General features: G+C 42.8%; 1 protein-coding gene across 1 annotated transcript in view; it reads right to left on the minus strand.

Moving 5' to 3' along the window:
- The window catches only part of LOC140739531 (lymphocyte cytosolic protein 2-like), a 181572-nt gene that overhangs the window by 113569 nt on the left and 43266 nt on the right, over positions 1–24737 (minus strand). Inside the window, exon 3 of the mRNA XM_073067931.1 lies at positions 16842–16907. Coding sequence (XP_072924032.1) covers positions 16842–16907 — 66 coding nt within the window. The remainder of the gene's footprint in view (positions 1–16841; positions 16908–24737) is intronic.

Here is a 24737-nt window from a genome sequence, read left to right on the forward strand (position 1 = left end):
TAACAATTATGTGTGTTGCGTCTAAGTTCCCTGAAACGGTTCCCCTCAGAAATATCAAGGCCAAGACTGTGGTGAAAACCCTCATCGTTTTCACACTGGTTGTCTGCCCAAAGAAACTTAATCTGACCAGGGTAGTAACTTTACTTCGAGAACATTCCAGGAGATAGTTGGTGAGTTGGGAGCTAAACACATTGTGTCGTCTGCATACCACCCAGAATCCCAGGGAGCCTTGGAACTGTTCCATTCCACTCTTAAGATCATGATTAAAACATATTGTGTGGAAAATGGAAAAAACTGAGATGAAGGTGTGCACTTACTTTTATTTGCTGTTAGAGACCCGATTCAAGAATCATTAGGGTTTAGCCCGTTTGAACTTGTTTTCAGTCACAGGGCTAGAGGACCTTTAACCCTACTCAGAGAACAGTGGTCTGATCAAAAAGTGCGTGTAAGTGTGCTTAATTATGTTTTGGAATTCAGAGACAGACTTAAGGTTTGTGACCTTGCAAAGCAAAATTTACAGAACACAGATAAAAATGAAGGTTTGATATGGCAGAAGAGCTAGGGAACAGATGTTTCATGTTGGAGATAAGATTCCGGTGCTGTTCCACCTTCTGACCAACCCCCTTCAAGCAAAATTTAGTGGAACATACCAGATAATTAAGAAAATTGATTCTTTGAATTATGTTATTAGAACTCCTGGCTGAAGGAAGGCAACTCAAGTCGTGCACATGAGCATGATAAAGCCTTATCATGACATGGTGACAGCACCTGTGAGTACTGTTATGAAAACAAATAAAGTCGTGGAGCCTGGTACCAAGATGCCATATAATTTTAACAAGCTAGGTGTGGTCTCCACAAGGCTCGAAAATTCTGTTGTTTTGGAAAACATTAACAGTAAAATCCATCATTTGGAGCCTAAGCAGCAAAAACAATTGAAGGGCTTAATTAGCAAGTATAAAGATTTATTCTCTGACATTGCTAAACAGTGCACAGCTGCAGTGCATGACATAATTGTGGATAAAGTTGATCCAATTAAGCAGCACCCTTACAGAATGAAGCAAGACAAAAGCAAAATGGCTGAACAAGAAACTGGATACATGCTGACAGCCGGCATCATTAGGCCATCTACCTTAGACTGAGTGTCGCCCTGCATTATTGTGCCTAAGCCGGATGGAAGCATGAGATTCTGTACTGACTACAGGAAAGTTAATGCAATAACCAAGACAGGTGCTTGTCCTATCCTGAGAGTGGATGACTGTATTGATAAGAGTGGGGAAGGCTAAATACCTTACAAAGATTGACCTATTAAAAGGATACTGGTGTATTCCTTTGACAGAAAGAGCTAAAGAAATCACTGCATTTGTGACATCATCTGGACTCTATGAGTACAATGTTTTACCCTTTGGGATGAAAAATGCTCCAGAGACATTCCAAAGAATGATTAATTCAGTGATTCGAGGTTTAGAAAATACAGGGGCTTATATTGATGATTTGGTTGTATGGAATGACACATGGGAAGAGCATATCTCAGCAGTAGAGAAATATCTGACGGGCAAGAAAGCGTTAAGAAGGTTTTTGGGAATGGTTGGGTATTACCGTAAGTTTTGTAAAAACTTCACGGACATCACTCTCCCCCTAACGAAACTCCTAGGGAAGAGTGAAAGATTTGTGTGGACTGACCTTTGCCAGGAGGCATTTGAACGCCTGAAAACCATCCTGTGTTATCACCCTGTGCTCAAAGCACCTGATTTCAATAAACCGTTTTCAATCACGGTAGACGCTCGTGATGAAGCCACTGGGGCAGTATTGTTGCTAAAGGGTGATGATGACATTGAACATCCAGGAGCTTATTTCTCAAAGAAATTTAATGCACACCAGAAAAATTACTCCACTGTTGAAAAGGAGTTGCTATCACTCATCTTAGCATTGCAACATTTCGATGTCTATATATGTCCTGCACAGAAACCACTTGTGGTTTACACTGACCATATCCATTAGTGTTTCTGAGTAAAATGAAGGATAAGAATAGAAGGTTACTTAACCGGAGTCTGATCTTGCAAGAATATGACATGGAAATAAAACACGTGAAAGGTACTGACAACATTAAAGCAGACTGTTTGTCCAGGTGTTAAATTACAATTTGTATACGTTTTTGCTATGTTACCTGATAATTACACATGTATTGCTTCAAGCTGTATAATCGATAGTTAAGACAAAAAATTTGTACCTTGATCAAAATTTTTCCTAAAAGGAGGAAGGTGTGACAAGGGTTGATAGGTTATTCAATATGAACTGTTACTTTAAAAAGAGAGAGAGTGTGTGTGCTAATTCAGAGAAAGAGAGAGAGAGAGAGAGAGAGCAATGAACAGCTCGTGAGTTGCCTTGGAAACTAAAGTGCAGAGCTATGTAATGGACCGCTGGCGTTCAGCATGTTTGGCCAGCTTGCTTTTTAGACAGACACATGGAAGACAGACAGAAGTACAGAGACACAGACACTGGATGAGCTTTATGTGCCCACGAAAAGGGTGGGTTTCACTCACAGTGTGGAAAAGGGGTGATCGGTGTGTTTAACCCTCGCCTGGGTTGATATCTTTACCGTGTGAATACAGCACTCTCTGTTGTGCGGTCACAGTCAGTGACTTTAACAGGGGCTTCAGAGGACAACGGGAAGATTCGACGGCATCGGCACTGGGAAAACAAATCACCTCTCTCTCTCTCTCTCTTCAATCTACTCAACTAAATATCACAAACTGAACTGACTGCATATCTATACCATCATAAGACTGTATCATTTACCACCTGAGCTTGGAGAAGTTGGGGAACTTTATTTACTCACTTATTCTGCATAAACTCTGCTAACCTGTTTGCCTTACCTTGTTTTATATTATTTTATTACGTAGATACTAATAAAATAGAATTTGATAACAGAAGACTCAGACTCCAGGTGTGTTCCATTTCTGCTGGTCCTTTTAACCCGTTATGGGGTACATAATACTACCCCTCCACCTATCTTCATATCTTCTGCAAACTTGGCCGCAAAGCCAATTCTGTTATCCAAATCATTGACATGTAACGTAAAAAGAAGTGATGCCAACACAAACCCCTGAGGAACACCACTCGTCACCGGCAGCCAACCAGAAAAGGCTTCCTTTATTCCCACTCTGCTTCCTGCCAATTTGCCAATTCTCTGTCCATGCTAGAATCTTAAAACCATGCAGCTTTGTGTGTGGCATCCCGTCAAAGGCCTGCTGCAAATCCAAATTGATAACATCTATCCTGCTTGCTATTTCCTCAAAGAATTCTAAGATATTTCTCTGCCAAGATGTTCTTTTAAGGAAACAATGCTACCTTTGGTGTATTTTTTCCATGTGCCTCCAAGTACCCTGAAACCTCATCCTTAAAAATACGTTTGTAGATTCCAACACCTTCCCAACCACTGAATTCAACTGGCCGACAGCTTAAATTCTTCTGCTTCCCTCTCTTCTTAAAGATGGAATGACATTTACAATGTTCTATTCAAAGAGTCTTAGAAAAGTCTTAGAAAACTACAGCAACAAACAGACCCTTCAGTTCATCTAGTCCAAGCTGGACCATTTAAGCTCCGTACTCCCATCGACCTGACAATAGACCTCCATACCCCTCCCACTCATGTACCTATCCAAACGTAAAGGATGAAAGGATGAAATTGAAATTACAGCCACCAGCTCATTTCACATTCTTCCCACCCTCTGAGTGAAGAAGTTAACCCTCAAGTTCCCTTTAAACATTTCACCTTTCACATCTGACCCATGTCCTCTAGTTGTTATCTCAACCAGCTTCAGTGGGAAACTCCTGCTTGCATTCACCGTTCATAATTTTGTATACCTCTCTCAAATCTTCTACGTTTTAGGGAATAAAGTTCAATCTTTCCTTGTAGCTCGGGTCCTCCTAACCCAGCAATATTCTTGTCCTCTTACACTCTTATTTACATCTTCCCTGTAGGTAGGTGACCAAAACTGCACACAAAACTCCAAATTAGGCCTCATACAACTTCAACATAAAATCTCAAGTCCTGTAGTCAATATTTTGTTCCATGAAGGCCAATGTACGAAAAGCTTTCTTTCTTTGCAACCTTAGCTACACCCATGTTCCCAGTTACATTATGGACCTGTACTTCCAGATTCCTTAGTTCTACTGCACTCCTCAGTGTCATAGCGATCGCTGTAAGACCCAGCCTGATTGGTCCTCCCAAACACCTCACACTTGACTGCATCAAATTCCATCTGCTATTTTTTCCAGCTGATCAAGATCAGGCTGCAACGGAAACCCAGAATGGTGAGCTGATAGTCCTGCCCCTCCTGCAACAAAATCTCACTAATGTCTACAATATCATACCCCTCCCCCCACACTGTTCAGTGATAGCAAACCTTCCCGCTAGGATATTAGTCCCCTCCGGTTTAGATGCACACCATCTCTTCTGAGCTGGTCTCACTTTCCCTGGAGACAACCCAATGATCCAAAAATCTGAGGCCCTCTGTCCTACACCAACTCCTTAGCCATCATGTCAAGCTGCATGATCTTCCTATTTCTGGCCGAGATTCAGAGAAACCTGGCTCTATGGATACAGAATTGCCTTGCCCGCAGAAGGCAGAGGTGGTGCATATACTGACAGGAAGTCGGCGACCAGTGGTCACCCGGGTCTTGGCACTGTGTGGAGGGCGGTAGAGAAGGGGAAACACGAGTCCGTGCCTCTCTTATTGAAGGAGTGGCCTCGGTTAAAGTTAAAGAACCAAGTGTCGTACCGGGTCACGGCACCTCCGGACCAACCCCGCCGTTGGTAACTGTTCATGCCGGAGAAGTATCGGCAGATTGCACTCCAGGCCTTGCATGATGATTCCGGACACTTGGGGGTGGAAAAGACCTATGGATCACTCAAAGACCGGTTCTACTGGCCCCGGATGAGGGGGGAGGTCGAAGAATACTGTAGGGGCTGCAGTCGTTGCATCTGGAGGAAGACCCTGCCAGCGTTGGCGGCTCCACTGTCGCACCTGCAGAGTGCGGGACCTCTGGACCTGGTGTGTATGGATTTTCTGTCGATTGAGCCTGACACCAGCAACACCGCGAATGTCTTCGTTATCACCGATCATTACACTCGTTATGCTCAGGCATTTCCCACTAAGGATCAGAAGGCGACGACAGTGGCGAAGGAGTTATACGAGAAGTATTTTGTTCATTATGGCCTTCCCAGGCGAATCCATAGTGATCAGGACCAGGACTTTGAGAGCCGGCTTATCCATGAATTACTGCCTATGCTTGGGGTTGAGAAATCCAGGACTACCCCTTATCACCCGCAAGGTGATCCTCAGCCAGAGAGGTTCAACCAGACCCTATTGGATATGCTCGGGATGCTGGAGATTGGGCAGAAAAATAAGTGGAGTCGTCATATTGGACAATTGGTTCACTGTTACAATTGTACTCGCAATGATGCTACAGGGTACTCGCCCTATTATCTGATGTTCGGGCGGGAAGCGAGGTTGCCCATTGACTTGTGTTTTGGGGTTGAAGTGGGTGAGCCCTATCTAAAGTATGTGTCCAACATGAAGAGGGAGTTGCAGAGGGCGTACAAGTCGGCCGAGGCGGCGGCTACCAAACAAAATCAGAGGAATAAGATGTGGTATGATCGAAAGGTGAAGTTTGTTCAATTATTGCCGGGCGACCGGGTCCTTTTACGGAATTTGGGACTCCCTGGTCAGCACAAGTTGGCAGATCGATGGGCGGCCAGCCCCTATGTAATAGAGAGCCAGATGCCGAATCTACCAGTTTACTGGGTGAAACCTGAGGATGGGAATGGGCCTGTCAAGGTACTCCATCGGAATCACCTGCTGCCCCTGGGTCAAGCGGTGCAGGTGGATACGGAGCCAGAGTGGGAGGTTGTGCCTAGTACAAGGACTCTGCGAGGGCGCAGAGCGAGGGAAGAGCCCGCTGCTGAAGAGCCGGGACCTGTCCTTAACCCGGGAATGGATACTGATTCAGAAGACAACGATTCAGATGGGTGGTCCCTGTTTCCATTCGCTGGCGCTCCAGTACCAGAAGAGGAGGCTCCTGGCCCTTCCCATACTGAGTTAAGTGAGAGGAGGGAGGGTGTTGATGGTCAGACGGAGGGGCAGCCAGCTTTGGTAGGAGAGAGGGTGGGACTCGAACGTGAACCAGAGGGTTCTCAGGTGAGGGGGGAGCCTAGAGAGGGAGGGAGTGAGGGTCTGACAGGTAGACCTGGGGTGTCAAAGGCAGAGGGTTCTCAGGTGAGGGGGGAGCCTAGAGAGGGAGGGAGTGAGGGTCTGACAGGTAGACCTGGGGTGTCAAAGGCAGAGGGTTCTCAGGTGAGGGGGGAGCCTAGAGAGGGAGGGAGTGAGGGTCTGACAGGTAGACCTGGGGTGTCAAAGGCAGAGGGTTTTCAGGTGAAGAGGGAGCCCAGTGAGGAGGAGGGTGGGGGTCCGATTGGAGTTTCCCCCGCAGTGTCTGAGGCGGAAGGGTCGGCAGAAGGGGTACGGAGATCTCAGAGAAGTAGGTGCCCCCCGGAGCGGTTGACATATGTGGTGCCAGGAGAACCGAGTGTGATTTCTACTGCCCTGGGTAGTTATGTCGCTGCTTTCTGCACCTGGGTGGGGTTCTGTGTGTTGCAAGAAGCCTTGGGGAACTCTGGTAATGTCATGAGGGCATGACGTTTGCTGGTGGGGAGAGAATGTACAATGTGCTGCGTATGTTACTCAAAATGGCTTCTTTGTTTTGTTAAGAGTAGGAATGCTTCTTTGTTATGATGTGTTTTCTCTCGCAGTTTGTTTAGCTTTACAATTGGTGATAACGGGGATTGTATTCACTTGTTAACCAATGGGGGATGTCATTTTGTCTTGTGGGTCTGGGAGCTTGGGGGGTTTTCATGGTCTTTTCGGGAGTCGGGAAGAAGACGCCGAGGAAGGTGGACGTGCGCTGCACTACTCGGTCGACCACCCGGGTGGTCCCAGGTGCGAGGACGTGGAGGTCGGAGGAAAGTGATGAGGGGTCAAATGGTTCGATGGTTGAGCTCCAACGATGTGCACTAAACAGACTGAACTTTGATAAGTTTGGTGCCTTTTACTTTATTTTCTTTTCCTTCATATATACTGTATTGTTAGTACTCATTTAGTTTTAGTAAAATCTTTAAAGTATATTCCATTACGGTATCTGGTGTGAGTTTGATATTGTGTGTGCGACATGGCATGAACTTGATTCCCACAGCACCTGCGTATGCGGGAGGCAGGGTTTGTGAGTAGCTGGACTTATTTCCCCTAGACATATACCAGCCTGTTGGACAAGTGTTACAGGTAATTTTGTAACTCTTTAAGATGCTGGTTAGACCACACTTAGAATATTGTACTCAGTTCTGGTTGCTTCATTATAGGAAGGATGTACAAGATATGAAGAGAGGTGCAGAGGATATTTACAAGGATATTCCCTGGACTGGAGGGAATGTCTTATGAAGATAGGCTGAGCAAGCTAGGACTTTTCTCTTTGCCACAGACTTTGCTAGAGGAGGAGGAGGAACCATTTATATACATACAAGAATAAAATCTTGTTCATCACTATCTTGTTCACAAATAGCAGTTCACCACTAATCTCAAGGTCCCTTTGACTGATGTCTGAGGGCAAGCAATGGCTCAGTGCAATGTCTCATTATAAAAATGAGCTCTGGTGGAGCAGCTGTTTCACTTTGACTGATGTCTGTGTGTAAATCGAACCTACAGTCCTCTGATACAGAGGTGAGTGTGCTTCTACCACGATGTGGCTGTTCAAATGTATCAAATCTGCTGACTAACATTCAATTCTTTTGCAAATTCTATTGTTTGTAAAATAGGTCAGTTCATGTAACCACTTCTGCAGACATGAATAACAACCACAACGGAAACACTTTTCTAAACTAGGAATTGGATGTTTAGGTCAAGCGTGGGAAATATACAATTTTGCTCAAGACCCTGGCTCCTAAATTGCAATGTGAAGACCCATGACCATGTGGATGATGAAGCAGACCATGTACATATAAACTTGTCCAAAGAGCTTCCTAATCTCAGTTCCATGAGTGCTGTAGCAGGCCATGCCTCAGTAGAGAGCAGAGCGGAGCTAGAGATGGTCAGCAGCATTGAGGGTTGTTGGCAAAGGTTCGGGTAGGTGTGCTTGGATACTAGATCAAACCAGGTTCCCAGTGGGAACTGAGGGGTAGTTTGAACAAGGCATAGTGTGGAAGTCCAGTGGCAGTTGTGCCAGTCAGCAAAATTGAGATGGCGCATCATAGATGGTGGGGAATGGTAGGTTTGGATACACGATTAACTCAAGATGTGGGATTGAAGATGAAAATAACTAGACGTAAATTCAGAGTAATGTTCACTGGTGAACACCTGCACCTCAAGATTGGGCATGTTTGGGATGGTAGGGGGAGTGGGGTGCTCAAACATTTCAAAATATATCAATAATGAGGTGAGTGTGGGAGTAATCACCAAAAGAACATACTTCAGGACGGGCTGGCTTGTAGATTGCTTGGACTCCCAGATGATGGAATGGCTATAATTGCTCTCCTTTAACTCATGAATTAACAAGTGTGATGTCATTTGCTTTAGGATATCAAACACTAGCAGGACATGCACAGGAGAGAGAGATCTCAGGGTGCAAGTCGATAGCTCACTGAAGTGTAGAGGCAGCTGGATCAGGTGTTCAAAAAGGCATTTAGCATGCTTGCCTCTGTTAATTGAGGCACTAAGTTTAAGAATTTGAATGTTATTTTACTAGTGTTATGCCACCAACAACTGGAGGACTGGTCGCCTCACCACAGGAAGAATGTGAGCACTAAAAAAATTGAAGAGGAAATTCACCAGGATATAACTGGTTAGGCTATGTTTATCATACTAGAATGTAGAGGTTCACAAGATTGGGCGTGTATAGGTAAGGGCATAGTCAGTCTTCTTCCCCCAGAGCAGGAGAGTCTGGGTTTTCTCCCTTGGACCTTTAAATTAAATGAATAAAGTAATGGAGGCTGAATTAGAGTGAAGAGTTGTGATGCGCTGCCCTTAATGATCAGATCCAGGGCAAATGGAGGTAAGTTGCAGTATTTTCGTTTTTCCCCTGCTCTGAAGGTGTCCTTTAGCTCACTACGTGAAAAGCAGAGGAGGTTAAAATCTTTATTATGTTTAAGAAATAATAATAAGGTCAAATTTATGTGCTATAAACTATAAGATGAATCAGGGTTGATATTGCATACTCGGTTTGGGATGGAGAGGTAGTAGAAATGCAGAACACCTAAGCACCTTCAGCACCTAAGTTACAGGGAAAGATTGAACAAGTTAGGTCTTTATTCTTTGGAGCGTAGAAGGTTGAGGGGGGACTTGATAGGGGTATTTAAAATTATGAGGGGGATAGATAGAGTTGATGTGAATAGGCTTTTTCCATTGAGAGTAGGGAAGATTCAAACAAGAGGACATGAGTTGAGACTTAGGAGACAAAAGTTTAAGGGTAACATGAGGGGGAATTTCTTTACTCAGAGAGTGGTAGCTGTGTGGAACGAGCTTCCAGTAGAAGTGGTAGAGGCAGGTTCGATTTTGTCATTTAAAGCAAAATTGGATAAGTATATGGACAGGAAAGGAATGGAGGGTCATGGGCTGAGTGTGGGTCAGTGGGACTAGGTGAGAGTAAGCGTTCGGCACGGACTAGAAGGGCCGAGATGGGCTGTTTCTGTGCAGTAATTGTTACGTGGTTATATGAAGCAATACGGCATAGGAATAATCCTTTCAGCCCACAATGTTTATGTAGCCATGAAGCTAAATTAAACTAATCCCATCTGCTTGCACATGATCTACAACCCTCTATTTCTGTCAAAATGCTTCTTTAACCTTGCTACCCTATCTGTATTCACCACTTTCCCTGGCAACATGTTCCAGGAACCTACCACTCTGTGTTTAAAAAAATAAATTGCCTTGTAAACCTCCTATAAATTTTCTTTCTCTCACGATGAAGTTATATCCTGTATTTGGCATTTCCACCCCTCGAATCAGGAGAAGGAGTGCTGTGGTGATTGAGCAGCAGTAAGAGAGGCAGTGAGAGCAGAACCTTTCGGTACTTCGGAGCCAGCAGAAGGAATAAGACCTTAAGACAAAGGAGCTGAATTAGGCCATTTGACCTAACTTATCGAGGTTACTCCAGCAATCTATCATGGCTTATTGATTATCTCTCTGAACCCCGTTCTCCTGCTTTCTCCCCATAACTTTTGACACCCTGACTAATCAAGAACCTACGACCTTCCACTTTAAATATGTTCAATGGCGTGGCCTCCACAATGAATTTCACGGATTCCCCACCCTCTGGCTAAGGTAATTCTTTTTCATTTCTGTTCTAAAGGAATATTGCTGTTAGAGTCCTAGAACACTACAGCACGAGGCAGGGTCTTCAGACCATGTGGTCCATTCTGAAACATGTCTACTGTCATTGACCTGCACCCAGAACATAGTCCTCCATACCCCTCCCACCCATAAACAAATTCAAATTTCCCTTAAACATTGAAATTAAACCCACATCCACCGCTTATGCTGGCAGCTCATTCCACACTCTAACCACCTTCTGGGTAAAGAAGTTCACCCTCATGTTCCACTTAAATTTTCCAACTTTAATCCTTGACCTCTAGTTCTAGTCTCAGCCTACCTCAGTGGAAAAAGCTGGCTTGCATTTACCCTATCTATAGCTCACATAATTTTGTACACCTCCGTTAAATCTCTCCTCAATCTTTTGTGCTCTAGGGAATGAAGACCTAACCTATTCAACCTTTCCTTATAACTCAGGTCTTGAAGTCCTGGCAAATACCTTGTAAATTTTCTCTGATCCTTTCATGTAAATAGGTGACCAAAACTGCACATAATACTCCAAATTAGGCCTCACCAATATCTTATACAATTTCAACATAACATCCGATCTCCTGTACTCAATATATTGATTTAAAAAGGCCAATATGCCAAAGGCTTTCTTTATGACCCTATCTACCTGTGACACCACTTTAAAAGAATTATGTATCTGTATTCTCAGATCCCTCTGTTCTAATGCACTCTTCAGTGCCCTACTGCTCACTGTGTAAGGCCAACCATGATTGGTCCCCCCAGAGTGCAATATCACTCCCTTAACTGCATTAAATTACATCGCGCATTTCCAGATCCCACTGCAAGTTTTGATACTCTTCCTTGTGGTCCACTACATGAACAAACTTGGTGTTAATCACAAATTTGCTAATCCAGTTTATCAAATTATCATCCAGATTGTTGATATAGATGACAAACAACTACAGAACCAGTATCGATCGCTTTGGCACATCACTAATCACAAGCCTCCAGTTGGAGATGCAACCATGTACTAACACTTTTTGGCTTCTTTTGCAGAGCCAATGTCTAATCCAGTGTCCGTATTACAGTTGAACAAAGGGGACTATGGAGCCATGAGGGAAGAGCTGGCCAAAGTTGACTGGACAGTGAGCAGTAAGGATGTCAGGAAGGACAGACAAGTGATGGGGCAAATTTGCAGCCATTGGGATGAGTTGCAGTGCAATAAAGTTGCAGAGCAATCAAAGCAAAAAGTACCAAATACTGGACTTAAGATGTTGTACTTAAATGCACGCAGCATAAGGAATAAGGTCTTGTTCTATAGCTACAGATTGGCAGGTATGATATTATGGCCATCACTGAGATGTGGCTAAAGGATGCATGTCTCTGGGAGTTGAACGTCCAAGGATACACAGTGTATCGGAAGGATAGGCAGGTAGGTAGAGGGGTGGCATGGCTTTAATGGTAAGAAATGATATTAAATCATTAGAAAGAGGTGACATAGGATTGGAAGGTGCAGAATCTTTATGGGCTGAGCTAAGAAATCGCGGGGGTTAAAGGACCTTGATGGCAGTTATCTACAGGCCTCCTAACAGCTGCAGTGATGTGGACTACAAATTACAACAGGAAATAGAAAAGGCTTGCCAGAAGGGCAGTGTTATGATAATTGTGGGGGATTTTAACATGCGAGTGGATTGGGAAAATCAGGTCGGCACTGGATCTCAAGAGAGAGAATTTGTAGAATGTCTACGAGATGGCTTTTTAGAACAGCTTGTTGTTGAGCCCACTAGGGGTCGGCTGTACTGGATTGGGTATTGTGTATTGAACCAGAGGTGATTAGAGAGATTGAGGTGAAGGAACCCTTAGGAAGCAGTGGTCACAACATGATTGAGTTCACTGTGAAATTTGAGAAAGAGAAGCCAAGATCTGATGTGTTGGTATTTCAGAGGAGTAAAGGAAATTACAGTGGCAAGAGAGAGGAACTGGCCAAGGTTGACTGGAAAGGGACACTAGCGGGAGGGCGGCAGAGCAGCAGTGGCTGGAGTTTATGCGAGAAGTGAGGAAGGTGCAAGACAGATATATTCCAAAAAAGAAGAAATTTTCAAATGGAAAAAGGATGTAACCGTGGCTGACAAGAGAAGTCAAAGCTAAAGTGAAAGCAAAGGAGAGGGCATACAACAAAGCAAAACTTGTCAAGCTAACAGGTCTATAATTTCCTTTTTGCTTCCTTGCCCCCTTCTTAAATAGCAGAGTGACATTTGCAATCTTCCAGTCCTCTGGAACCATGCCAGAGGATAAAATAGGAAACTAAGAAGGTCATTGAGAGGGAAAAGATGAACTATGAAAGGAAGCTAGAAAATAATATCAAAGAGGATACTTAAAGCTTTTTCAAGTATATAAAGAGTAAAAGACAGGTGACAGTAGATATAGGACTGATAGAAAATGATGCTGGAGAAATTGTAATGGGAGATAAGGAGATGGCGGAGGAACTGAATGAGTATTTTGCATCTGTCTTCACTGAGGAAGATATCAGCAGTATACTGGACACTCAAGGATATCAGGGAAGAGAAGTGTGCGCAGTCACAATTACGACAGAGAAAGTACTCAGGAAGCTGAATAGTCTAAGGGTGGATAAATCTCCCGAACCAGATGGAATGCACCCTCATGTTCTAAAGGAAGTAGCAGTGGAGATTGTGGAGGCATTAGCAATGATCTTTCAAAAGTCAATAGATTCTGGCATAGTTCCAGAGGACTGGAAGATTGCAAATGTCACTCCGCTATTTAAGAAGGGGGCAAGGAAGCAAAAAGGAAATTATAGACCTGTTAGCTTGACATCAGTGGTTGGGAAGTTGTTGGAGTCGATTGTCAAGGATGAGGTTATGGAGTCATATGACAGGATAGGCTGAACTCAGCATGGTTTCCTTAAAGGAAAATCCTGCCTGACAAACCTAGTGCAATTTTTTGAGGAAATTACACGTAGGCTAGACAAGGGAGATGCAGTGGATGTTGTGTATTTGGATTTTCAGAAGGCCTTTGACAAGGTGCTACACATGAGGCTGCTTACCAAGATAAGAGCACATGGAATTACGGGGAAGTTACATACGTGGATAGAGCGTTGGCTGATTGGCAGGAAACAGAGAGTGGTAATAAACGGATCCCATTCTGGTTGGCTGCTGGTTACCAGTGGTTTTCCACAGGGGTCCATGTTGGGGCCACTGCCTTTTACGCTGCATGTCAACGATTTGGATTATGGAATAGATGGCTTTGTGACTAAGTTTGCTGGTGATACAAAGATAGGTGGAGGGGCCGGTAGTGCTGAGGAAACTGAGAGTCTGCAGAGAGACTTGGAAGAATGGGCAAAGAAGTGGCAAATAAAATACAATGTTGGAAAGTGTATGGTCCTGCACTTTGGTAGAAGAAATAAATGGGCAGACTATTATTTAAATGGGGAGAGAATTCAAAGTTCTGAGATGCAATGGGACTTGGGAGTGCTCGTGCAGGATACCCTTAAGGTTAACCTCCAGGTTGAGTCGGTGGTGAAGAAGGCAAATGCAATGTTGGCATTCATTTCTAGAGGAATAGAGTATAGGAGCAGGGATGTGATGTTGAGGATCTATAAGGCACTGGTAAGACCTCACTTGGAATACTGTGTGCAGTTTTGGGCTCCTTATTTAAGAAAGGATGTGCTGACGTTAGAGAGGGTTCAGAGAAGATTCACTAGAATGATTCTGGGAATGAGAGGGTTAACATATGAGGAACATTTGACTGCTCTTGGACTGTACTCCTTGGAGTTTAGAAGAATGAGGGGGGACCTCATAGAAACATTTTGAATGTTAAAAGGCATGGACAGAGTGGATGTGGCAAAGTTGTTTCCCATGGTGGGGGAGTCTAGTACGAGAGGACATGACTTGAGGATTGCAGGGTGCCCATTCAGAACAGAGATGCGAAGAAATTTTTTTAGCCAGAGGGTGGTGAATCTGTGGAATTTGTTGCCACGGGCGGCAGTGGAGGCCAAGTCATTGGGTGTATTTAAGGCAGAGATTGATAAGTATCTGAGTAGTCAGGGCATCAAAGGTTATGGTGAGAAGGCGGGGGAATGGGACTAAATGGGAGAATGGATCAGCTCATGATAAAATGGCAGAGCAGACTCAATGGGCCAAATGGCTGACTTCTGCTCCTCTGTCTTATGGTTTCATGGAACAACAATGGCAGGTATTTCTGGGAATAATACAGAAGGTGCAGGATCAGTTCATTCCAAAGAGGAAGAAAGATTCTAAGGGGAGTATGGGGTGGCCGTGGCTGACAAGGGATGTCATGGACAGTATAAAAATAAACGAGAAGTATAACATAGCAAACATGAGGAAATCTGCAGATGTTGGAAATTCAAGCAACACACACAAAATGCTGGTGGAACACAGCAGGCCAGGCAGCATCTATAGGGAGAAGCGCTGTTGACGTTTCGGGCCGAGACCCTTCGTCAGGACTAACTGAAAGGAAAGATAGTAAGAGATTTGAAAGTAGGAGGGGGAGGGGGAAATGCGAAATGATAGGAGAAGACCGGAGGGGGTGGGATGAAGCTGAGAGCCAGACAGGTGATTGGCAAAAGGGATACAGAGCTAGAGAAGGGAAAGGATCATGGGACGGGAGGCCTACGGAGAAAGAAAGGGGGAGGGGAGCACCAGAGGGAGATGGAGAACAGGCAGAGTAATGGGCAGAGAGAGAAAAAACTATATAAATCAGGGATGGGGTAAGAAAGGGAGGGGCATTAACGGAAGTTAGAGAAGTCAATGTTCATGCCATCAGGTTGGAGGCTACTCAGACGGAATATAAGGTGTTGTTCCTCTAATCTGAGTGTGGATTCATCTTGACAATAGAGGAGGCCATGGATAGACATATCAGAATGGGAATGGGACGTGGAATTAAAACGTGTGGCCATTGGGAGATCCTGCTTTCTCCGGCAGACAGAGCGTAGGTGTTCAACGAAATGGTCTCCCAGTCTGCGTTGGGTCTCACCAATATATAAAAGGCCACACCGGGAGCACCGGACGCTGTTTACCACATGCAACTAATATAACTCAATATCTATTGATTCCCTTGGTATCCAGAAATCTATCAATCTTTATTTTGAATAATTTAATGACTGACCTTCCACAATCCTCTGGGACAGGTCATTCCAAAAATTCAACACTCTGTGAAAATGTTTCTTCTCATTTTTGTCCAAGATCCTTATTCCCAGACTATGATCCAGCTTCCAGTCTTCTCAAAAAAGGGCAACATTATCCCTGCATGTAGTCTGTAAAGCTTTTAAAATCCGTGTAACTATCATGAGGTCAGCCCTCATTCTTCCATTCTTAGGAAATATGAACATAACCTACCTAATCACTCCTCACTCAGCAACTCCCTGAAGCAGCCATGTGAATGAATGTATGCTATATTTGTTCTATGGTTAGTACACCTCTCTTAGCCAAGGAACCCAAAACTGTGTAGATGAGGCCTGTTCCGCTTGACATTAATTATGTTATGCAATGGGTAAAATCTTGTTTTGACCATCCTAACAGTTTCTGAGCAGCGGTTTGGGATGCTCTTGTAGTGAGAATGCTACATTATAAAACTGTGGAATCAGGAATGGTACCAAGTTGAACAGAGTTGGAAATTTGTGATCATAAAGAAGGGTGGGGAGAATACTGACTTTGGCAGGGTAATTGACAATCTCATCTTCCTAGTTGCACTAACATTATTGCCTTGTGTTTCTATTTGCTTGAGATATCTTGTTGACTTTGTTCGAATAATCTGTATGTTACAGCTTAAATCGTCAGGAAGATCTTGCATTTGCTAAAAACTCTGACTTGCATGCATACATCAGTTACTTCTACCGACATGAGACACTGCTTGCTTGTTACTTTTCCCTCCTCAGAATATGGACAGATAGGTTTCAGTGAGATCAGGAGATGATGCACCCCAATAATTATTTAATTCCTGTCCTCCTAAATGGACACAAAATCACGTGTACTGTTAAGGGTTCCTCTTTCAGCATCAAGGTTGGGTAATTAAAGTAGTTTTAATAGAAGATGTGCAGTTTTATCAGGATTAATATAGACCCACAATGCCTTATTAAAGTGAATATGACCTCTGCAGTGTGCCCAGCAGCTGACCTTTGACTGAAAAGCTGTAGTTCAGATAGGAATGAAAAATCAATCAGTTTTCTCTCTAGACTTAATACCCTGTACTACAATATCTGGGCATTACAGTTTCAAAGTTAGATGGACAGAAAGAGACAAGTACACAATGCAAGTTAAAAGCAGAAGCTGAAAATTAATATATAGTGAAACTCTTACTGACTAGCCCTTCAGTAGCAGAAGTAGGTCTGAAATTAGAGCCCATCTGTAACTTTTATTTACTAAATGACTTGATGAGTATTTCCATCTTCCCAATATATCTTTGAGTATTTTATTTGTTGTCATATTTATTTTGTGACTTTACCTCTTCGGGAAGAAGCTCTTTTTTTCTTCTCTTTTGTTGATCTCCTGACACAACTGATGAATCTGCCTGTAAGACAGAAAATGGAACATTTATAAATGAATGAACTAGATTCAGAGATTATCATTCCTGTGTCATATAAAACACAAGTTCTCCAATTCATTGAAATAATTTAAAAACTTTTGTAAATATCCTAGTGTACTTAATAGCTCAATAATATTGTAAATATATTCTTTAAGCATTCTTTTTTGTTTACAAAATTCATTAAGGGTTAAATAAGAAGTATGTAGGCCGCCGTATCATAAGTGAGCATCTCATTGAGTAAAAACTAAGTATCACGGGCTCCCATATTCTCCTTTCAATTAGTTTCTGAAGTTACAAAATATAACAGTGGCAATGAACCCAAGATGACTACCTACCTGTTGAAGGGCAGCATGGTTTTTTTTCAGAAGGGAAAAGAGATATTTGAGTTTTAAAAAAACAGAAAATAGATTGAATTCATAAAGAGTCAGTACTGGGTGATAATAATTTTTTTTAAAAAAAGCAGAAATGGCTGGCTACATCGGAAAGATAGACACATTTGATTGCACAACAGATAACTGGATGATGTGTACTGAATGAATTGAGAAATATTTTCATAAAATGAAAAGGCCAATGAAGAGTGAGTGTCTGTGTTAATAAGTTAAATTGGTGGAAGTTCATACAGTTTACTTAGAAGTTTAACCAAACCAGCTAAAATAAGTTTTGATGATATCATGAATATAATACAGAAACATTTATAACCAAAACCATTGTTGGTTGCAGAACACTTTAGATTTCATGAGCTGAATCAAAAGGAAGTGGAATCTGTTTCAGCATATGTGGCTGAATTGAAGAAATTGTTCAAGCATTGTCAGTTCAATGATGGGTTGAATGATGCACTGAGAGATCATTTAGTTTGTAGAATCTTACAAAGAAGCATTCAAAAATGGCTCCTAACTGAAGCACAACTCACATTCAAAAGAGCACCTGAAATTATATAAGCATATAACCACATAACAATTACAGCATGGAAACAGGCCATCTTGGCCCTTCTAGTCCATGCTGAACGCTTACTCTCACCTAGTCCCACCGACTTGCACAGCCCATAACTCTCCATTCCTTTCTTGTCCATATACCTATCCATTTTTTTTAAATGACATTTTTTTAATTGCTTTATAAATGGAAAAAAGTAGCCGGAAACACAATTGAGTTATAGTCAGGAATGAAACTAAATATGAACAAAATTGCAACATCTAAACAAATTCTGCCTGAACAAATTATGTTACTTTGTGGTAGAATCTCACATACACCAGACTTACACTGATTTAAAGGCAAAACTTGCAGAAATGCAACTAAGTGGAACACATATACAGAGTGTGTCAGGCAAAAATAAATGGCTGGCACAGGGAAGAAAAAAAAGATTTAAAAAATCAAGATGAATTTTTAATTCATGGACATGGACTCATTGAAGCACATTCTTGTGCTTGAGCTTACTGTGTCATGGGAAGAACGTATGGAGGAGGCCTACGAGCGGAAAAGAGCCAAGTATAAAGATCTGAAGAACAACTGCCAAAGAAAAGGCTACAGAGCAAACTGTTGGCCCGTGGAGGTCGGCTAACATGGCTTTGCAGGCCAGTCACTCTGCAAAGTATACACTGCACTTGGAGAGAGAAGAAGGAGGGACATTTCTACCACTGCAGATGCAGCAGAGAAAGCGTCAAGATGGCTCTAGATAAAGAGGGCCGATCTGTGGGTTGCTGCTAGGGCACAGGCCAGGGTCTGATCAACCCCGGTCGGGTCACCTGGGTGAGGTTGAAAGACCTGAAACACCTGACGACTCCAGGTAACATCACTGATGATGTGCCCTAGCTTAGCATCATGCAGATTTTTCTGCAAGAAGAAAAGAAGAAGAAAGAAAAAGAGTACTGATCTGGATGCTGTTGATGAAAATTCTTATAATGATGAGAGTGACAAGCAACTGGCTAGCCTCGAGATTTACAATGTGAAAACTTACAGGAGACAAGCAATATGGCTTACACCAGAAGAGAAAGGCAAATTAATTAAAATGAAATTGGACACTGGCTTGGCTGTTTCTGTTATTCCACAAAATGAGTTTGAATGGCATTTCAAAAATACTGGACTGATGACTGCAGTATCCTACTAAGAATTTACACTGGAGAAAAGTTAATTTCTGTGTGAATGACAACAGTGAAATAGGACAATCAACAAACTACATTGGGTTTGTATGTGGTAAAAGCAGGAGGGCCAACAATGTTGAGCCATGATTGGGTGAGAAAGCTACAAATTGATTGGAGACCCATCTATCATTTGCATGCCATATCCCCTGCAATAGAGAGTCAACTGAAAGCAAATTAAGAAAGGCAGTGGATAATACCACTGCAATGTTCAGTATTAGCATTGGAATATTCAAGCATATCAAAGGTAAAATAGTGTTAAATGAAAATGCCACATCCAAGTTTTATAAAGCCCATTGAGTTCCATATACCATCTGTGATAAAGTAGCTAGTTAGCTAGATCACCTGGAGGCTGAAGAAATTCTTCCCAGTGTTGAGTGGAGCACATGTTCCAAGGAATAAAGTCGTAACCTACGTAATCTTTCATTACAACTCAGGGCCTCCAGACATGGCAACAACATTGTAAATTTTCTGTGTACTATTTCTACCTTATTTACATCTTTTCTATAGGTAGGTGACCAACACTTCACACAATATCTCAAATTAAACCTCTCCTGCACCTTCAACATCACAATCCATCTCCTGTAGTCAATACGTTGATTTATGAAGGCCAATGTGGTTATATGTGCGAAAAGTTTTCTGAATGTCACTGTGACGTCACTTTCAATGATTTATGGACCTGTATTCAGGTGCAATAGTGAAAACTTGTGCGTGGAGTTGGAGGAGGCAGTGGAGGCACTTAATGAATACTTTGCTTCAGTATTCACCAGGGATAAAGACCTTGGATGACTTACAGCTGACTGAAATGCTTGAGAGTATAGAAATTAAGAAAGAGGATGTGCTGGAGCTTTTGGGAAGCATTAAGTTAGATAGGTCACTGGGACAGGATGAGATGTACCCCAGGCTACTGTGGGAAGTATGGGAGGAGATTGCTGAGCCTCTGGTGATGATCTTTGCATCATCAATAGGGATGGGGTGGGTTGCAAATGTTGTTTCCTTGTTCAAAAAAGGGAGTAGAGATAACCCCGGAAATTATAGTCCAGTGAGTCTGGCTTCAGTGGTGGGCAAGTTGTTGGAGAAGATCCTGAGAGGCAGGATTTATGAACATTTGGAGAGACATAATCTGAATGGGGATAGTCAGCATGGCTTTGTAAAGGGCAGGTCATGCCTTACGAGCCTGATTCAATTCTTTGAGGATGTAACAAAACATATTGATGAAGGTAGATCAGTGGATGTAGTGTATATGGATTTCAGTAAGGCATTTGTTAAGGATCCCCATGTGAGGCTTATTCAGAAAATAATGAGGCATGGGATCCAAGGAGACCTTGCTTTGTGGATCTGGAATTGGCTTGCCCACAGAAGGCAAAGAGTGGTTGTAGATGGTTTGTATTCTGCATGGAGATCGGTGACCAGATGTGTCATGCAGGGATCTGTTCTGGGAAACTTCCTCTTTGTGATTTTTATAAATGACCTGGATGAGGAAGTAGAAGGGTGGGTTAGTAAGTTTGCTAATGACACAAAAGTTGGGAATGTTGTGGATAGTCTGGAGGGTTGTCAGAGGTTACAGTGCAATATCAGTAGGATGTAGAACTGGGCTGAGAAGTGACAGATTGAGTTCAACCCAGATAAGTGTGAAATGATTTAGTTTGGTAGGTCCAATATGAAGACAGAGTATAATATAAATTGTAAGACTCTTGGCAGTGTGGAGGATCTGAAAGATCTTGGGGTATGTGTCCATAGGACACTCAAAGCTGTGGCACAGGTTGACAGTTTGTTTAAGAAGGCAAATGGTGTGTTGGCATTCATCAACCGTGGCACTGACTTCGAGAGTCCTGAGTTAATGTTACAGCTAAACAAGACTTTGGTCAGACCCCACTTGGAGTACTGTGCTCAATTCTTGTCACCTTACTACAGGAAGGATGTGGATATGATAGAGAAAGTGCAGAGGAGATCTACAAGAATGTTGCCTGGATTGGAGCGTGTACCTTATGAGAATAGGTTGAGTGTACTTGGCCTTTTCTCTTTGGAGTGACAGAGGATGAGAGGTGACCTAATAAAGGTGTATAAAATGAACAGGGGCATTGATTGTGTGGATAGCCAGAAGCTTTTTCCCAGGTCTGAAATGACTAATGTGAGGGGGCATAGTTTTAAGGTTCTTGGAAATAGATATCAAGGGAATGCCAGGGGTAAGTTTTTCACACAGAGAATGGTGGGTGCGTGGAATGCACTGCCGGCGGCGGTGGTGAAAAAGGATACAATAGGGTCTTTTAAGAGCCTCTTAGATAGGTACAAGGAGCTTAGAAAAATAGAGGGCTATGCGCTAGGGAAATTCTAGTCTCTAGAGTAAGTTACAGGGTTGGCACAACACTGTGGGCCAAAGGGTCTGTAATGTGCTGTAAATTTCTATGTTCTATAAGTATTCCCATATCCCTTGGTTCTAAGGCACAGGTAATTGCCCTGCCGTTCACTGGATAAGACCAATCCTGGTTGTTCCTATAGTAGGGTAACACCTCGCACTTGTCTGCATTAAATTCTATCTGCTACTTTTCAGCTCTTTTTTTTCCAGCTGATCCAGATTCTACTGCAAGCCATTAAGGTCTTCCTTGCTGTCCACTGCACCTCAATCTTGGAGTCACCTACAAATTTGCTGATCCAGTTAACCACGTCAACATCCAGATCATAATATAGACGACAAAAAACAATGAACCCAGAGAGGCAACCAACTACTACTAATCGTTAACATTTTTCACTATGTCAATATCAATATCTAATCCAATTTACTCCCAAATCTTGAATACCGAGCAACTGAACCTTGATTAGCTTCTCATGTGGTATCTTGTCAAATGCCTTGCTAAAGATCATGTAGACAATATCCACTGCCTTGCTTTCATTAATATTCCTGGTAACAGCCTCGAAAAGCTCTATAGGATTGATCAGATACAAACTGACACACATGAAGCCATGCAGACTATCTTTAATCAGTCCATGTCTATCCAAATACTCATGTATCTAGTCCTTCGAATCCCTACCAATATCTATTCCACTACTGATGTCAGTTTTACCGACCTATAATTTCCTGGTTTACTTTTAAAGCTTTTTTAAACCGCGGAACAACGTAGCCTATTCTCAAATCCTCTGGTGCCTCACCTATCACAAAGGATGCCTTGTATCTGGTAGGGCCTCAGCAATTTCTGCACTTGCCTCGCACATGGTCTGAGGGAACACCTTATCAGGCCCAGGGGATTTATCCACCCTGATCTGCCTCAAAACAAAAAAAACACCTTATCCTCTGTAAACTGCATCAGGTGCATGACTTCACTTCTACTTTGCCTCTCTTTGATAGACTCCATGTCTAACTTCCAAGTAAATACAGATGCAAAAAATCCATTTAAGGTCTCCCTATCTCTTTTGCTTCCAAGCATGGACTTCCAATCTGATCTTCCAGAGGACCAATCCTCTTAACTTGTCTGTAGAATATCTAGGGATTCTCCTTCACCTTATCTGCCAGGGCAAACTCATGCCTTCTTTTAGACCTGATTTCTTTCTTAAGTGTTCTCATGTATTTTCTTTACATTTCATAAGCTCCTCATTTGTTCCTATCTGTCTAAAGCAACAATGAACCTTTTTTTCTTAACCAGGGCCTCATTATCTCTTGAAAAACAAGGTTCCCTACACCTGTTATCTTTACTTTTTATTCTGACAGTCACATACCAGCTTTGTACTCTCAAAATTTCACTTTTGAAAGCCTCCCACTTGCTAAGTTCACCTTTGCCTGAAACTATCCTGTCTCAGTCCACACTTGACAGAGACTTTCTGATACCATCATAATTGGCCTTTCCCCAAATTAAAATTTCATGGGCCAGACCTATCTTGTTGCATATTTGCTTTGAAACTATTGGCATTGCGATCACTAGATGTAAAGTGTTCCCGTCACCTGCCCTGTCTTATTTCCTAATAGCAGATCAAGTATCACACACTCTTTTGTTAGGGCTTCAATGTACTGACAAAGGAAACTTTCCTGAACACGTTTGACAAACTCGATCCCATCTAGTCCTTTTACAGTATGGGAGTCCCAGTCAATATGTGAAAAGTTAAAATCACAGAGTAACATAGAAAACCTACAGCACAATACAGGCCCTTTGGCCCACAATGCTATGCTGAACATGTACTTACTTTAGAGATTACCTAGGGTTACCTATACCCTTTATTTCTCTAAGCTCCATGTACCTATCCAGCAGTCTCTTAAAAGACCCTATCACATCTACCTCCACCATATCACCAACAGCCTATTTCATGCACTCAGCACTCTCTGCGTTTTTACAAAAAGCTTTCCCTCGCATCTATTCTGTATCTACTTCTAAGCAACTTAAAACTGTGCCCTCTCATGTTAGCCATTTCAGCCATGGGAAAAAGCCTCTGACTATCCACACAATCAATGCCTCTCATCATCTCGTACACCTCTATCAGGTCACCTCTCATCCTCTGTCGCTCCAAGGAAAACAGGCCAAGTTCACTGAACCTGTTCTCATAAGGCATGCTCCCTAATCCAGGCAACATCCTTGTAAATCTCCTCTGCACCCTTTCTATGGCTTCCACATCCTTCCTGTAGTGAGGTGACCAGAACTGAGCACAGTACTCCAAGTGGTGTCTGACCAGGGTCCTATATAGTAAAGCATTACCTCTCGGCTCTTAAACTCAATCCCACGGTTGATGAAGGTCAATGCACCGTATGCCTTCTTAACCACACAGTCCGTCTGATCCTCCACATAGTATAACAATCTTATATTTCTTGCAACAGTTTGTGATCTCTCTGCAAATTTGTTCCTCTAAATTTCTCAGTCTGCAATATGGCCCCATTAAAGTGGTTGCTGCTGTCTTATTTCTCAGTTCCCTGGACCCTGGAATATTGAGCTGCCAGTCCTGTCCCTCCTGCAACCAAGTCTCACTAATGGCTACAATATCATAATTTCAGGTGTTGATCCATACTGTGAATTCATCTGTCTTCTCTGTGATAGTTCTTGCATTGAAATAAATGCAGCTCAGGACATTAGTCACACCATGAATAACCTTTTGGCTCCTGACTTTGTCTGAGAACTTAACAACATTTGTGTCAGCTTACTGCTCTGGCAGTCTAGTTTGCATCACCTTCCAAATCTAGTTTAAACCCCACTGAGCAGCATTAACAAAATTTACCTCCAGGCTGTTATTCCCCTTCCAGTTCAGGTGAAAACTGGCTCTATTGTACAGGTCGCACAAGAGAGCACAATGATCCAAAAATCTTATGCCTTCCCTCCTACACCCATTCCTGAGCCACATCATTAACTAGCACATGGCACAGGTAGCAACCCTGAGATCAGAATCTTGGAGGTCCTGCTCTTTAACTTAGTACTTAACTCCCTGAAACATTGACTATTTAACACACAGAGAATGCTGGAGGAGCTCAGCAGGCCAGGCAGAATCCATGGAAAAGATTACAGGTGACATTTTGGGCCGAGACCCTTCAGCTGGTCTCGCCCTCTCCCTTGCCCTCTCGTAAGGAGTCCTGGCCCAAAATGTCAACTGTACTCTTGCCCATAGATCTGTCTGGCCTGCCGAGTTACTGCAGTATTTTGTGTGCATTATTGAACTCCCTAAACTCATTTTGTGGAACCTTGTCACACTTCCTACCCATGTCAGTGCTACT

Source organism: Hemitrygon akajei, chromosome 15, assembly GCF_048418815.1.
Source record: "Hemitrygon akajei chromosome 15, sHemAka1.3, whole genome shotgun sequence".
Classification (NCBI taxonomy): domain Eukaryota; kingdom Metazoa; phylum Chordata; class Chondrichthyes; order Myliobatiformes; family Dasyatidae; genus Hemitrygon; species Hemitrygon akajei.